We start from the raw sequence: 14756 nt of genomic DNA, 5'->3' as shown, positions 1-14756 counted from the left end.
GCTGATCCACTGGGCCAAAAGAAGATTTATCCAAATCATGTCCAAGGTTATCTCCCAAGTCAAAGGAGATCTGGAAAACAAAACAAATGGAGTATCTGTCCCACCCCCTAAAACTAACACCTAACATTGCAAGCTCACAAGTTCGGTTCTAGGATGCTGAAAGCTGTGCGTGCCCTTGGGCAGATACTTCAGGCAAGTTTGGTTTTCACTTAAATCGGCTTCAGTTTTTTGAAGTAAGTTTTAAAATCCTGGTACATGATAAAAAAATCCATTGACTTCCTTTGCTGTATCAGCCTGGTGAAGATCAGAGTCACTATTAAAGGAGCAAACCCTTAGAAAAATACATTTGTGCAGAAATACAAATGAGAAGTCCAGGGATTAAATGCATGTATACATACCAAGTAATGGCCTTCAAAGGGATAAAAAGTAGAAATATATGACTATGATAGGGAATGGAAACATTTCTATCGCTAAGCACTGAGAAAAGTGATACAAGAAGAAAGCAGGGACTAATGGACCCTCTGAAAAGTCTTAAAAAAACAAAATCAGAAGAAAATTGTTTAGAAGAGCCTTTAAAATGAGTTTTATTGTCAGAATTTTACAAGTAGCCTTCAGTGGCATCATACAAGAACTCTGTTGCAAAACTCTAATAAATAGTCTGCCCCAAGTCCCAAAATATTTTTTGAAATAAAATAAAAACCAAACTTAAAAATAAAAGAGAATAAAAGCAAAACTTCAGGATGCTCAGAGATGTTAGCAATATTTCCCATTTACAAATAATATCAGGCATTATATAAATCTCCTTCATACAAGTCATTAAAAAACCCACAACATTCTAAACCTTTACAAAAGCACTCCAGAAATAGTTCCAAAGAGATCCATTTCCATGACAAAACATTAGAGGAGAACTCCATGGGGATTAGCATCACAAATTAAGTTTGAGGTTGAGGTGTAGTGTGTACTTGTGTGGAGCAAGATTAAGAGCATGAAAAGGGATTTGAAAAGAGCATGGAAGTTTTTCCTGACAAGACTATGCCTGATGATTTTAATCTGTCTATTTGAGAATGTGGCAAAGGGGAGGGAGTGGATGCTCTTGACGTTAACCCCCAAATAACACTGCACTTTATGCAGGGCAGTATTTATTAAGGTATTCTCAGAAGGGAGTAGAAAAGGTTTCTGAGCACGCTGCACAGTTTAATGCCTGTGCAGACTGCAGCGCTTAGAAGTTGTATTCTGACACCTGAAAGCTATTTTCTGGAGAGGTAACATGTTGTGGCAAGTTAGCTGTTCCTTCAAAGAACAAGAAATTAACTTTCCTGGCATGAGGCAGTCTGGGAAATCTCTCGCTAGACTGTTTCACTGGGGACTGGGGATTTCAGAGCTCCAATCCTATCACAGCGCTTTGAAAAATGCACTTCTCTAATTCACCTTTGCATATTCCTCTGTCTTTCATAGTAAAGGATTTTTAAGACCTCTCATATAATAAAACACAAATTTAATACACATTTCTCAAATCTGTTGTGATTTGAGAAGTCCAGAGAAATGGAATGGGAGGGCAGGTGCACAGAGATGCTTAATATGGATTTTCATAGAAACAGTTCAGGGGAAAGAAATCTTAATCTCTTTACAACTTCAGCTTAAGTCTTCTGCAGATATGCAAGCAACAGATTCCCCTGGAAGGGAAGGGGACTAAAGCGGTACAGCAACAGTACTTGGTTCTCTCTCAGCCTGCCTGACATGCTATGAACTGCAGCATGCCTACTTTTGCTGTTTGTAAAGGTACTTGCAGCCATTGTTTCCACGGGAAACAAAGGCAACCAGAAATGCTAATGCAATAGATGTGTTGATAATGTGCCTTGCCCATGGCTCACATCTCTAATCTCTCTCCAAAGGTTACGATGCTGGTTGTACTGTACCATACACTATGGACACACATTCTCTGTAAAGTATGGGAAGGTAGCACTAGCAATCAAGCGCAAATTGCTAAGGAGACACCTAAAACATTGCATTACATCCCCTTGTCTGTGGCATACTTCAGAAAACAATGTAAGTAGAGCAGTAAAATAAACATTTCCTTCTAATCTTCTAGATGTCATAATATTTGCCAAAGCTGCAAGGAAAAGCAGATTACCTGAAACAGAGAGAAAGGAGTTAATGGAAACAAAGGCAGATGGAACAGCAAGCCTGATCCCACCTCCAAATCATTTTGTACATAACAGGTAAAGAGACAATGTGCAAAAAATAGACATTCACATTTTAGCAGTTAAACTTTTATTTTACCTTTTTAAAATTATTTACTTTGTTTTTTCTACAAAAGGCAGACATTGATTGTTGATCTGCAATTGTTCCGAGTGCGCGCAGAGATGCAAAAAAGGGTCATTGGAGGATGAAGGACAGGGAAGTGCTCTGACTATACTTTCACATGTCATGATTAAGGTGGCATTAAAGCTTAAGTCCCAGGAATAATATAACAGATCATTTCCTTCCCCGTACACTGTTCTCAATTCATATCAATCGTGTTGAAAACCCATTCAGTGAATTTCTTCAGTTTCTCGGTTGCATTCTGGGATTCCTCCTGTAACCTCAAGTTGTCTTCCCGCAAATGTTGCACTTCAGCCTGAAGACTGGCCTTGTCCTCCTTTTCCTTAGGCATGAGGGAAAACACAGATCTTAGTAGAAATTTTAGATCATGCTTCTCACCCACTTAGAGAGGCAAGGATCTATTTAAGAGAGTACAAGCATCACTCTAAGGATTTTACGTGCAATAACACATGGTTTTATATCTAAGAGTAGTTTTTGACATTTCATTCCTCATGTTTTGCTTGAACGAGCAGAATTTCTCTATATTAAATTCTAATACAGAAGCTGGCTCCCCAGGTGGTGAAAAAATTGGGCATGTCCTGTTCTGTATGCACAACATGAGTGTACAACTGCTGAAGGTCAACTATATAAGGGATAGGAAATATTCTTGCAAATACTTCCCCAGCTAAAAGACTTTTCCTGTGACCACAGGTGATCCTTTCTGGACCAAGCAGGCAGTAATGCAATACAGAAAATTTCCACAATAGAAATTACACATTTAGAGAATACTGTCAACTTTGCAACAGCAGAAGGATATATTTGCATGGACTAGCTTTAAGCCTTTTGCAACACCACCTGAATAATGAGTGAAGGTACTCTGCATCGCCTTCCTAATTTAAGCAAAGGAATCAGATGCCTACAAATTTAGACACTCCATCCTGGCCTTGCATAATGAGAAGAACAGCCTAGAAAAGTAGCAAAGAAATGTCTTGTTCTCACACAAGGATAAGACTGTCACAGGCTCAGGCATGGCAAAGCAGGATTATGCAGTTATTAGCATCACTTATCAGCGCTAAATGTGTCTTACAGATTTCCTGTAGATGGAATTTTTACCTTTCGTAAATCCTCCTGCAGCATCTTCAGCAAACCTTCCAGTTGGTCCACTTTAGAGGCAAGAGTTGGGGGAGATTCTTTACTGTTGTAAGCAGGAAACAAGAACAGGTGTTGATATGATGTACTATCTTCACACAGGGTAGCTAAGAGCCCAGTGTGTCACAAGTGGCTTTATGTAGGTATGCGCTCAGGTACACTAAGAATTCACAAAATGAATACAACTTAACAGAGTACATGGAACATATGCAGCATGGTTATCAATAGAATGAATTTATCTCATGGTTAATTGGAGCCAACCCACCACTTGACTTCTCTCCACTTCTTTTCTACTTGTATGTGCCCTAAATTACCATTGCTTTGGACACGTTCATGCAGATCACGGACAAGAAACAACCTGCAAAAAAGGTTCCAACTGGACTTATGTTTCTTCTGTTTTCACCTCCCACCCATCTTCATAAAAACTTGCGAAGAGTTCTGTGAAGCCTGGAGATGGCTTCCAAATAAAGATGTTCCTGCTCTTTTCCTTCAGTTGTATCTGAGGAAGCCTGCATTATCTGGTGTACTTACTTACCCTGTATAAGGCTTTATCTGTGCAGTAAGCTGGTCCTCAGCCTGATCACTACTGGAGGCAGCACTCACAGGTCTGTGATTTTCATCAGCAGCAGCAAAGAATGAAGCTCGCTGAACTGAGAAGGCAAACATACAGCAAAAAACAATGACAGCAATAATGATTATTTGTTCATGCATAGCGCAGCAGCTACACTGCAGGATCTCAAAGCAATTGAAGAAGTCTGTCTCAAGCAAGATAAGGTGATGATGCAACATAACGATACCCTCTTGACAGAAGCAAACTGGCATTGCAAGTGTTTGCATCATGTTCTCCACTGTACTGGATTCAATAAGCAAGCACTAGCTCTGGCACAGCACTGCATGCTCTCATGGATCATGCATCACCCTCAGGCTAAGCAGCTCTCCAAAAGGGAGATGCTGCAGAGAGCAAAGCTGATACCCCAGTGGTGTTTGCACTCCACTCAAGGCCAGTCCCAGAAGAGGCAAGAAACTAAGCCAGAACAGCAGCACCATGCAGAACTTCTGAGTACAACTGCATGACAGTACCCAATAGCTCAGTAACTATATTTAGCTTCCTTCAATCCATAATGGATCTCTATCTTTAGCAAAGAAAAGCTCACTGTGCCCAATTTACATACGGAAAGTAAAATGACCAATGCAATTTTCAGAACCCAGAATTTTTTCCTTATGCCTTAGAAAACATTTGCAGACTGAAATGTGAGACCTCTTTCCTGCCTTATGTCTGTACTTTCTGTCCTGTCATTGCTCAGATGTTTTAACACATCTCTAAATCACTATCACATGTGGTGTGACTGTAAACTACCAACTGCCCCTAACTCTGGAGTTTGCTAGCACAAACAGTAACAAACACTTTTTCATTTAATAAATTAACATATCTCTCCCTCAGCAGCTGTTGGTCTCTCACCAGAAATAGAACACTATCATCTTTTTCTGCTCGGCAGATTTTTATTCTGTGCTTTCAAAAAGGCTAAAATTAACATGCCTTGGTATTTGATAGAATTTTTCCTGCTCCTCTCTTTTTTCCTTTGAATGAAAATATTGAAAGCTGGTTAGCTCAAGATCCAGGCACATTTTGTTTCGTCTGGTTGCAGATTACACTATTTGTGACTTTGAGGGCTTGTGCTGAAGACATCAATCAATGATACAGAAGAGGGGTGTCCAGGATCACAAACTGTAATTTAGGCTGCTTGGTACTTGTCAATCCCTACTGTCAGAGACTAGAGACTGGGATTATGTTGACATCAGACAGCTGCTCCCTCTCCAAGTCAAATCTGAATGTATTTTTACAGCGGTTAGATGAAGGTGTTACCCCGTTTTTCTTCATCTGAGCTACCAGTTTGTTACCTTCACCACACTGACACTGTTCACAATTCTAAAGATAAACACAAGTGAGTTTGGGGCCTACGAAAGTGAGGGATTCAGGTTAATGAGGACAGTCAAAACCTAACCAGAAAAAGGTGTTCTTTTAAACAGAAACTGCCCACCCCAGTGAACTGCATTAAACCCTGGGTTTCATCCCTATGTAATGCTGAAAAAAAAAACATCACTACAAATCCATTTCCTCTTGAAGACTAAGGCTTACTTAGAATACTCTATCTCAATTCTGCGCAGCAGAAATATGAGACATGCTGATTCTACAACTCCTATGGCAATAGATCAGAGCACACAAGTATGTCTTGAACATCAGCTTAGACAAGCACTGTCTTAATCATGTATATGGCTACTGCCAGAGAACAGCCAAGAATGCAAGTTACTTCAGAGCCTTCTCCAACCATGCAGAATAATGTCTAAAAGATTCAGGGTCAGTGAAAACAGTTTTATGAAGATGGGACAGCATTTATGCAGAGACTGGGAAAAGACACTTCTGTTTAATGCACCTAAAATGACTTTACCATTGGACTACAGTAACTGTAAGGTAAACTCCCTTTGGGCTGAAGGGTATTTAAATTCAAATACACCTAGTCAGCATACAGTTCAGTTTACTAGGTGACTGAAAGTGCCACAGGATCAAACGACACTTACGTGCAAGCTTATGCATTCAGAGCATGCAAAGGGAAGAATGGCAAAGTATATACCAATGGGGCATATTTCCCAAATTACCCTGGCAGCGTGCTTCAGCTGCACTACACTTCTTGCTAGTGCAGTAAGCAAGCAATCATTAGTGTGCTCATATGCTTCCCCCCTGCTATTTGACTTGACTTTTGCACTTTTGTGTCAGATGTCTTTTCCACCCTAGCTGTCACGTGTGCAACTGCTCTATATGACAATTAACTAGTTTCAGAGATTTGGTCAAACCATAGCACAGAGGAATTCCAGTACGAAGAAACTGCATTGGAGCGTTACATACAAAGCTTGAAGCTGTTAAGACCCGAGTTGCTATTTTAAATGGGCTTAAGCTTCAGACTAAGTGGAAACAGTAAAAACAAGAATCAAGATTTAAAATGCCAAACTAACAACAAAACCAACAAAAGAATCAAGATTTAAAATAACAAACAGCAAAACCACGCCTTAATGAAGCTTGCACAAAGATCGGCTTTCTCAGTACCATATTCTGAAAACTTACCTTCAAAGGCTTTGGCAGCATCTACCAAGTTTGACCAGTCCAGATCAGAGGCAGAATCAGGCAATGGCATAAGACCAGGGTCTGGCATGGGCTGCCGTCTGTGCTCCTGGATGTCTGTGAGGGAACTATCTGAGGCAGAAAATTCTCCTAGAGTAATGCAGAACAGATTATAAATTCCATAAAAGCCCTTCCAAAATTCCTATCTTAATACCAATGCATCCCTAATCTTTAATTTTTCTGGGATAGCACTTCTGGAACCAGAACTCAGTAGAATGTTTGATCAACTGTAGTTGACGAGATACGGCATGTTACAAGCAAGCTTTCTACGACAGTGCTTCTCAGTCGGACATTCAACTCCTTTCTAACCTGCCTGAATCTTTGCAGGTTAGCACTCAAAAGCCAGTCTCTGCCTCTTCCCAGCACTGGGGCTGTGGACAATACTCTTTTACCCAACAACTCTTGTCTCTGCACAAGCTGAGGGTACTTTGGAGGGATCTGCTGGGGCTTCTACACTCCCTTGCACCTATTTGCTCCTGTAAAAATACAAAATTGTGGTGTTTATTTCTCCTCCTCTCTTTACAATCTCATAAATCAATGGCAGCAGACTTAGACCTACCGAGACGAATCAGAAGAAAACTCTTAAAATGACCTCCAAAGTACTGCACATCTCCCAGCAGTTTAGTGAAACCTCTTAATCTCTATTGGCAAATACCACACCAACACATACCAACGTATAACGTAAGTTGGTACGTGGCCCACTACAGAAAAAACATTGGCAAGCTTGAAGGAAGGATCTAAAGTCCCTGCATATTTGTGCAAACTGGTGCCAGGCAAAGTGAAACACCTGAATTATTGCCATAATTGGGAAAGACCAAATTGTGAACAAACAATTATCTACTTTATCTCAATTTACTGGCTGAACAATTAAAAAAAAACATGCAATGCCTGGTCAGGTAGCACATGTGTAAGCTCAGAAGCAGCAGCGACTTGCTTCCTCATGCCTTCTGTCAGGGCATAAAGTAAGTTATGAAGAACCTGTAGGTGGTATTAGAAGTGCTAGAGATGTAGGGGTGAGCAAATGGACTGGGCATCCGGGAGGAAGCTGCGGAAAAGAGTGAAAAATCCATTTGGAACACAGAGAACAGACAGACAGCATGGTGTCTATCTAATAGCTTCAGCTATATAATACTGCTGCCTGAGAAGCAATGACACTGCATTCACTGCTTTGCTCCAATATCTTGAAAAAATATTTTTTTTGGCTCTGTAGGTGTTTAATTTTTGTAAACATAACTTCAGCTCAGTATTAACACTGAGGATTCTTGTATTATCTCCCCCCAAAGAGAGCAGTTATTTGGGAAGTTCTTAGCAAAAAAAATATATACAGTTAGTGGAAAGGTACATGCAATTAGAGGGGAAAAAAGTAACCATTTGAAAAATCACCTCTTCTAAAAGTGTGAGATGGATTGTTAGTTGAGATAGATCAGAATAATGCTTTTAGCTCACTGTTTTCCCTCTTCAAAAAAACTGACGGTGTTCTGGAATGGCTGGTCTTTATTACTAAGATATGTGAATTAAAAGAATTTTGAATAGCTGGAAGCCAACAAATACTTGTGGTATTAAATATCCAGCTCTACTTTATCTTTCTCTCAGCAAAGATAAGTGTGGGAGGAGAGACAATTTATGTGTCACTCAAATAGCTGGTCCTTTTATCACGCAGGCCCTACATGTTACAGAAAATGGAAAATCTTGTTTTGTTGACAAGTGTAGAAAGCTCATGTGCTAGGACAAGTAATTGGTTTGGTGTGCAAGGGAACGTGACAGTGAAGGAAGGGTTTGTGGTTTTCTTTTTGGAACCTACAGTCATCTACATGAAAAGAGACTTTCCACGCTACTTTCCACTTCTGCTCAGATGTCATCATTAATAGTTTGACCCAAGCCTTCAGAAGCCAAAAGCACCAGCCAGTTACAAGCGTAACCAAGTCTGCAGAGTTATTTTAGTGTATATTAAAAGCAGAAGTGAAGAGATCTCAGTTTCCTAACTCTTATGCAAGAAACATGCTGTACAGAAACAACAGCTCATGAAAATGTCAGGTTCAACACTGAAAACTGATGCCTGGTGATCACAGACAGATGAAAAGCATTTAAAATAGATTTCTTCAGCAGCCTTCACTGTCAAATGTATCCTGTGGATGCGAATACAGACTTGTGTTAGGGCCCACTATAGTGAGTTGAATCTATTGATAGCCTTGCGTTTAACTCTTGAAACATACTAAAACATGAATAAATCAGAGCAGATATGTACTTCAGAAAGTACTGCAGAATCCTACACTGCGAGATCTAGCTCTATTTCTGGAAAACACATTTAGTACACATCTAGTTAGGAGGTACAGTCAGAACTTGTGAAAATTCCCTTTCTCACCAAGTGAGACATTCACATGCAGCAGCACACAGCCTATCAGATAATCCTACTGAGGCTTTTCAGTAAACTCATGGGTGAAAGCTGAGTGCCTTCTTGACAGCATTTTACCAAGTAACTTTTTCCTGTTAGCTGTTGATATGTGACTAAAATAAGTAACTCAAGCCCTGTAAAGTGAATAGGATAAGGGAGTGAATTTAATATCCGGTGCAATAAAAGCTGTATCTGGTGTAATCGTACATCCAAATATCCACTAGTGTTTTATCCATTTTTGTATCATTATTTTCCTAACACTATTTTTTTCCCATAATCCCACACTAAACTGCCACCTGAAGCTGTCACTGATGGATAACCAGGTATACATTGTTTTGCTTGTTGGTCCAACTGGTCCAGATGACTCCTGGAAGAAATGTTTTTTTTCTCTCTCCACAAGGAAACTGCATGTCCAGTCCTGCAGTCTTATAACCATTGAAGCGAGGAAAAAAGAATTCCCATCCTGTTTTATGTTTTCAGGCATGTGACTTGACTCTATTGTAGCAAATTCAAGATGGAAGTACTACTTACTGTAACAAGCATTTTCCTTTAATGTGATTCACAAAAGATTCTTTTGAAAGTAGAAAAATGGGAAATACACCTACCATGTAGTGATTTCATTCCCAAAGTATATGATGGTCTCCGTAATGGCAGCGACTTTGGGAGAGAAGGGTACGTGCTGGTGAATAGTACATCATTTGGCATGGCTTGGTCCAAGAGTGAGGCCCGCGAGGTGAAGAAGTGGTCCCTTTGACCACTGTAAATACTCTCATCTGACAAAGTCCTTTGCAAGGCACGCCTTGTGGTAGGAGTGCTGGGAAAGGGAGACTGACAGGACAGAGTGTGTGACTATACATTCATAGAAACAAATAAAAAGAAATGAGAAAGAAAAAAAAAATCAATAAGGAAACTTCTGGAGTCTATGTTGAAACTTTTTTTTTTAACTTTTTGTAAAATAAGAAAGCAAGTGTTAACACAGTATTTTTTCAGTGGATAGCAAAAAGAACTAGAAGAATCTGCTTTTAAGGGCGATTATGACTAGGCAACATACATAGGTTTTGATCAGCCTATCTCACATTCTACCCTTTAAATGCCCTTCAAACTTCTCCTGAAGTGGAAATCTCAGGCAGCCCTTGCAGATTCTAGAGCTGATGTGTAGCAGAGATAATGCTTATAGAAACAGACTGAATACTGCATAAACCAGAGTTCTCCCTTGTGCCTGGGGGAGGCTGCCTACCTGCAGGCAGAGCACCAGCAAATGCTAACTAATTAAAAGTCTTGTATTATTGAACAACCAGGAACACCCACCACTGCTGTGATTCTTCAGGATTTGAATCAAAATCAAGTAAACAGTCACGTGAGTAAGAGAACTCATGTCTCACACCCACCATCATCCCAGCTTCCCTCATGTTACATATAGGTGAAAGCAATGCTGTGGTTAGGCTGGAGTTACATACTCTCCACAAAGTGCCAGTGAGCTGCTATCAAGAACCCATAACCAGTCTCATCAGTAGAGACACTGATTTTCATGAAACCTGTAACTATCTCTAAGACATCATACTTCTTTGTGGGTTGGTTGTAATGTGGTCCAAAGGCTACCATGGAGAAATGGCAAATAGAAAGGAAGATCTCACCATTCTCATTTGCTCTGTAAGCAAGTTTAAACAAAAAAGGAGCTACTACAGTTTCTGAGAAAAGTGATTAAACATTACAGAGTTGCTCATTTGCACATAAAAATAGTTCTCTCAAAGACAAAAAAAAACCCAAACATTTAAACAGACGGTACTCTATTCCTGTGATCAAAATCCCACACTACAACGTGGGAGAAAGAGCATGGAGGGGGCATTATTGGTACAGTACAGTTGGAAGACAATCTGCTAGATTCTCCCCTCCCCCCCATAGCATTACAAATGTTAATATTAAAAGACTACTGCATGTTTTGGGTTTACAATTAAGGATTAGAAACAGTTAAAATTACTTCCAAAAACCTGCTATCATCAAAAGACAAGGAAAGAAGGAGAAGCCATATCCCCATGCTGACTTTCTATTACATCAAATTCTCCCTTCTGCGTTGCCTCACTCAGGACACATCCGTCACACTATGAACCTTGCATACTCAATTAATGCTACAGAAATGACAACTTCTGGTATGCAGATGTCTCAGTATTACATTGAGGATCAAGCTGCTTCTTTATTCTGAAATTTAAAAGCTCAGTCAGAAGGGCCATGTTATGATCCAGTGATATCTCCCAGTACATGTCCTGAATTGGCAAGGAAAAGAAAGAGCTGCTAAGTCAAGCAGCAGTTACTCGAGGGTGGTATTGTTCACTTAAGTGTTAAATTAGGAGTTGGAACCACAAGTTAATACCAGATGTTGAGATTAAAAGGTTGCACAGGTATGAACATCTGAGTCGGAACAGAGGCAATACAAGTAGGAACTGTGTTCTGGGGATAGAGCAGAGGGAAGAAACCAGAGCTGTGACTTGTCTGAGAAGATATAATACATAAGTAATAGGTAAGGAGATAAAGAAGGCTGGGAAGATAATGAAAAGACGCACAAGACACAGAATCACAGCGTAGAACAAATTCTGCTAACAAACAAAGCCTTTGGCAGCCAACAAACAGGAAGGAGAAGGATTTATGGTCTTTATGCTGTCAACCAAAGAAGGCCATTATTTTTTTTTTTAAATGTCAAAAAAAATTTATGCTGCAAGAGCACCTTTTTAAGATGAAATATAAATCATGCAGTGGGCAGAAATGACAGGTACTCTTAAAATGGAAAAGATTTCATTTATTGGTGTGATAGAATGTTATTAACTTGCTGAAATTTATCAAAAGTGTAACCTGAGTTAACATACTTACTGCAGTTACCAAGAAACAAAGATCAGGGTAAGAACTGATTCAGTAACACCAAAGCAGAAAAACAACAAACTTGGGAACATACACACTTCCCAAGGTCTTCAGGTCACCTCTTTAAATAAAATGTAATGTCCTGGAATAAGCCCCCTGCTCAAAACAACCACCAGGAGATGCTCCCATCACCCGTGTCCCACTCAGAACTATCACAAACCTATGAAACAGGAATCTTGCCAGTCAAAAGTTTTTTGTCCTTCTCTGCCCTCAAAGGTAACATCTGAAATAATCTGTGTATGGAACCTAGCACTTACAAGTTTTAATAAGCCACCCTGTTTTCACAAGCAAAGAAGGAGGCTGGAGCTCTCTGTTCTGCATAGTTGCTGTGGAAACCATTTGGGCTTGAGGTGGTAAGCCTGAGCTGCTCAGTACATGTACAGTGCCTGTACACGGAGACCGTGGAAGTCAAGATGTTCTCTTCAAAATGATAGATGCTTCAAACTAACATATGCCCTTTTGTGTTACTATACACATTTAGAAATTTATCAGGAAAAGTTTGTAACCATTTATTCTGTATAAACATTTGCTTAAGTTTAGGGAGCATTCTTGATCCTTGTGCAGTTACATGATTAAGAGGCATGAAAGTGTGCTTTTTGCAAGGAGTTTCAATACTGTCAACATGTCACTGTCTAGCGATGTGAGTAGGGAAGAACAATTCAAATGCATAAGACAACACCACAGGATTTTCCATGAGCCAGCAGTCCCAAATGTTCTTTGCAATTTGGTGTCCTAGTCTCTTTAAATTTGCACACAAAACTAACAAGACTGCACTGACTACAGTAATGACTGTATTTCTCTAGTAAGCTAAGTTTGTGACAAACAGATGGATTTCTGTCCATGATGAAAATGTAGGGAATTGCCTTGCATTTTATTTTCCTGTTATGGGTGAGAATAGAAAAGATCCTACCTGAGCAAGTCTTGAGTCCAGTGCAAAATCCAACCAAGTAAGCACTGTATGAATGAGCACTTCAGCTTTGACTGCTTTGAAAGCACTCAGCATTTTATGCACCAAAATCTTAAAAACTTCAGGGCCTTCTATCCTTTTCCAAACTGTGAAGCATTTGCTGTATTAGTTGATATGCTTCAGGCAGCAATGAACTCAATCACCAAATTCTTATAAAGTGTAACTTTACACATCTTTATTTTGTAACAACAGAACTATGACTTGGATCATAAGAGAACCTGTGCGTTGCTCTTCAGGTATTCTAAGATTTCACTTAACTGTGACAAGAGATAGCCAAGGGACAGACTCTCTCTTTAACGTACCTTAAAATTCTTCTGGGATTCCGGTGTTGGGCTATCAAGATCTATCAGTTTCTTCAGCTCTTCTTCAACGGTGGACTTGGATGCTCGTTTCGGTGATGCTCGTAGATCCCTTGCTGAAGCACGCAGCCGAGGGTGGGCCATTTCATTGCCATCACTCTGGTGACGTCTTAAATGAAATGGAACAGACACATTCAGGTCTCAAAGCCCTGGGGCAGGAGGCATGAATAAAACAAGAATTATAGCACTCTCAAGATTTTCAAAGAAAAACCTTAGGTAGGGGGCATGAAGGAGGGAAAGAGTTTTGCTAATTGAGCAGTCTCATCTTTATGAATACCTGTTGAAGCAATAATTTGTTTAAAAAATATCAACTAGCAATACATTTAAAGATTATCGTAATACGTTTTCACAATACGGAATTGAATCTATTTAAGTATATTCTGTAAAACAATAAAATATACAAATGTCTTCAATGAGCTCCAAAGTAGGAAATCACTTTTTCTTTAATTGTTTACCTGGCTTTTTATAGTACAACTATCACAAAGTTTCACCATCTCCTTTTTACAGCCAGTTATTGGTACAATCTAGGGGATACTGTGCTCAACCCAATAAAATAAAAGTCAAGATGGGTTGAATAAATTACTTTGAAACAGGCTTTCTGAACCACTTGCTTTCAAAGTCACACTGGACTTAAAGAAACAGCATTTTTGCTAGTAAGTTCTTTCTCAATTTCTCTTCCAAAAGAGATGGTTGCATATTGTAATGCAGAGAGACCTTTGCTTGCTTTAAGCCAGTTAGACCGGATACTGGCAGCAATCTTAACAAGGCAACATGGAGTGCCACAGAACTAACACAAAGCATGTGCAGTACTACTACATGGATGACAGGCTTAAGGAAAACTCATGCTCTACATTAAAAGGATTTTTAATATTTGCTCAAAGGCCATTTTGAGTCACCTTTAAGAAGTCCCAAGGAAAGATAAGCTTTAACAGGACTGAAATTCATATAGCTCTCAAGAAATGATAAAAAAATCTTTTACAGTTTAACAGGGAATAAGATTAGCTAACTTTCAAATATTTAAGCCTAACTGCAGAACTCTAGATTAGAGATTAAGTTCTACAGAATAATAAGCATTCAGTAGTCTTGAGCTCTTCTATAGAGAGAAGTGTCACAGATTTCAATGCGTCTTTACAGTTAAAAAATAACGAAACAAGAGAACCAAAAAGTAGTCTTACTTTCTTGAATCCATAAACCCCACTGAGTTTATTGTCCCTTCGGGCTTTTTCCATCCGATCAGATACTTGCTAGTAGCACCCTGGCGAGGGTAGAAAGTTCTAGGGCCAGATGAGGAGGAAGAGGAAGAGGAGAAAGAAGGTGCGAGCTGGGGAGAAGTAGCAGGATGAAGCTCTTCTTTTGGAGAGCTTCTAGCACTGGTGAAAACAACCGGGCTGGCAGAGTGTCGTGAGCTCATGGTACTAGGAGAAAAACAGAATAAAGAAAAAATTTGCCAAGTGTGTATATATGCACCTCACTTAACTATTTTTAAAGCAGAACTCGAGGCAC

General features: G+C 39.6%; 1 protein-coding gene across 5 annotated transcripts in view; it reads right to left on the bottom strand.

The window, feature by feature from the left end:
* Positions 1–556: 556 nt before the first annotated feature.
* Positions 557–14756, bottom strand: part of SIPA1L1 (signal induced proliferation associated 1 like 1) — a 227194-nt gene continuing 212994 nt past the window's right edge. For 4 of the 5 annotated variants that reach the window (XM_065683010.1, XM_065683014.1, XM_065683011.1 and 1 more), the window contains 7 exons: positions 14429–14668; positions 13197–13362; positions 9623–9866; positions 6569–6715; positions 3986–4100; positions 3415–3496; positions 557–2644 (listed from right to left, as the gene is read on the bottom strand). In XM_065683010.1, the coding sequence (XP_065539082.1) occupies positions 2501–2644; positions 3415–3496; positions 3986–4100; positions 6569–6715; positions 9623–9866; positions 13197–13362; positions 14429–14668 (1138 nt within the window). In that variant the 3' untranslated portion in view covers positions 557–2500. The remainder of the gene's footprint in view (positions 2645–3414; positions 3497–3985; positions 4101–6568; positions 6716–9622; positions 9867–13196; positions 13363–14428; positions 14669–14756) is intronic. The other variant, XM_065683013.1, reaches the window with a different exon arrangement.

This window comes from Lathamus discolor, chromosome 6 (assembly GCF_037157495.1).
Source record: "Lathamus discolor isolate bLatDis1 chromosome 6, bLatDis1.hap1, whole genome shotgun sequence".
NCBI lineage: Eukaryota > Metazoa > Chordata > Aves > Psittaciformes > Psittacidae > Lathamus > Lathamus discolor.
This window is presented reverse-complemented; position numbering and strand designations above follow the sequence as displayed.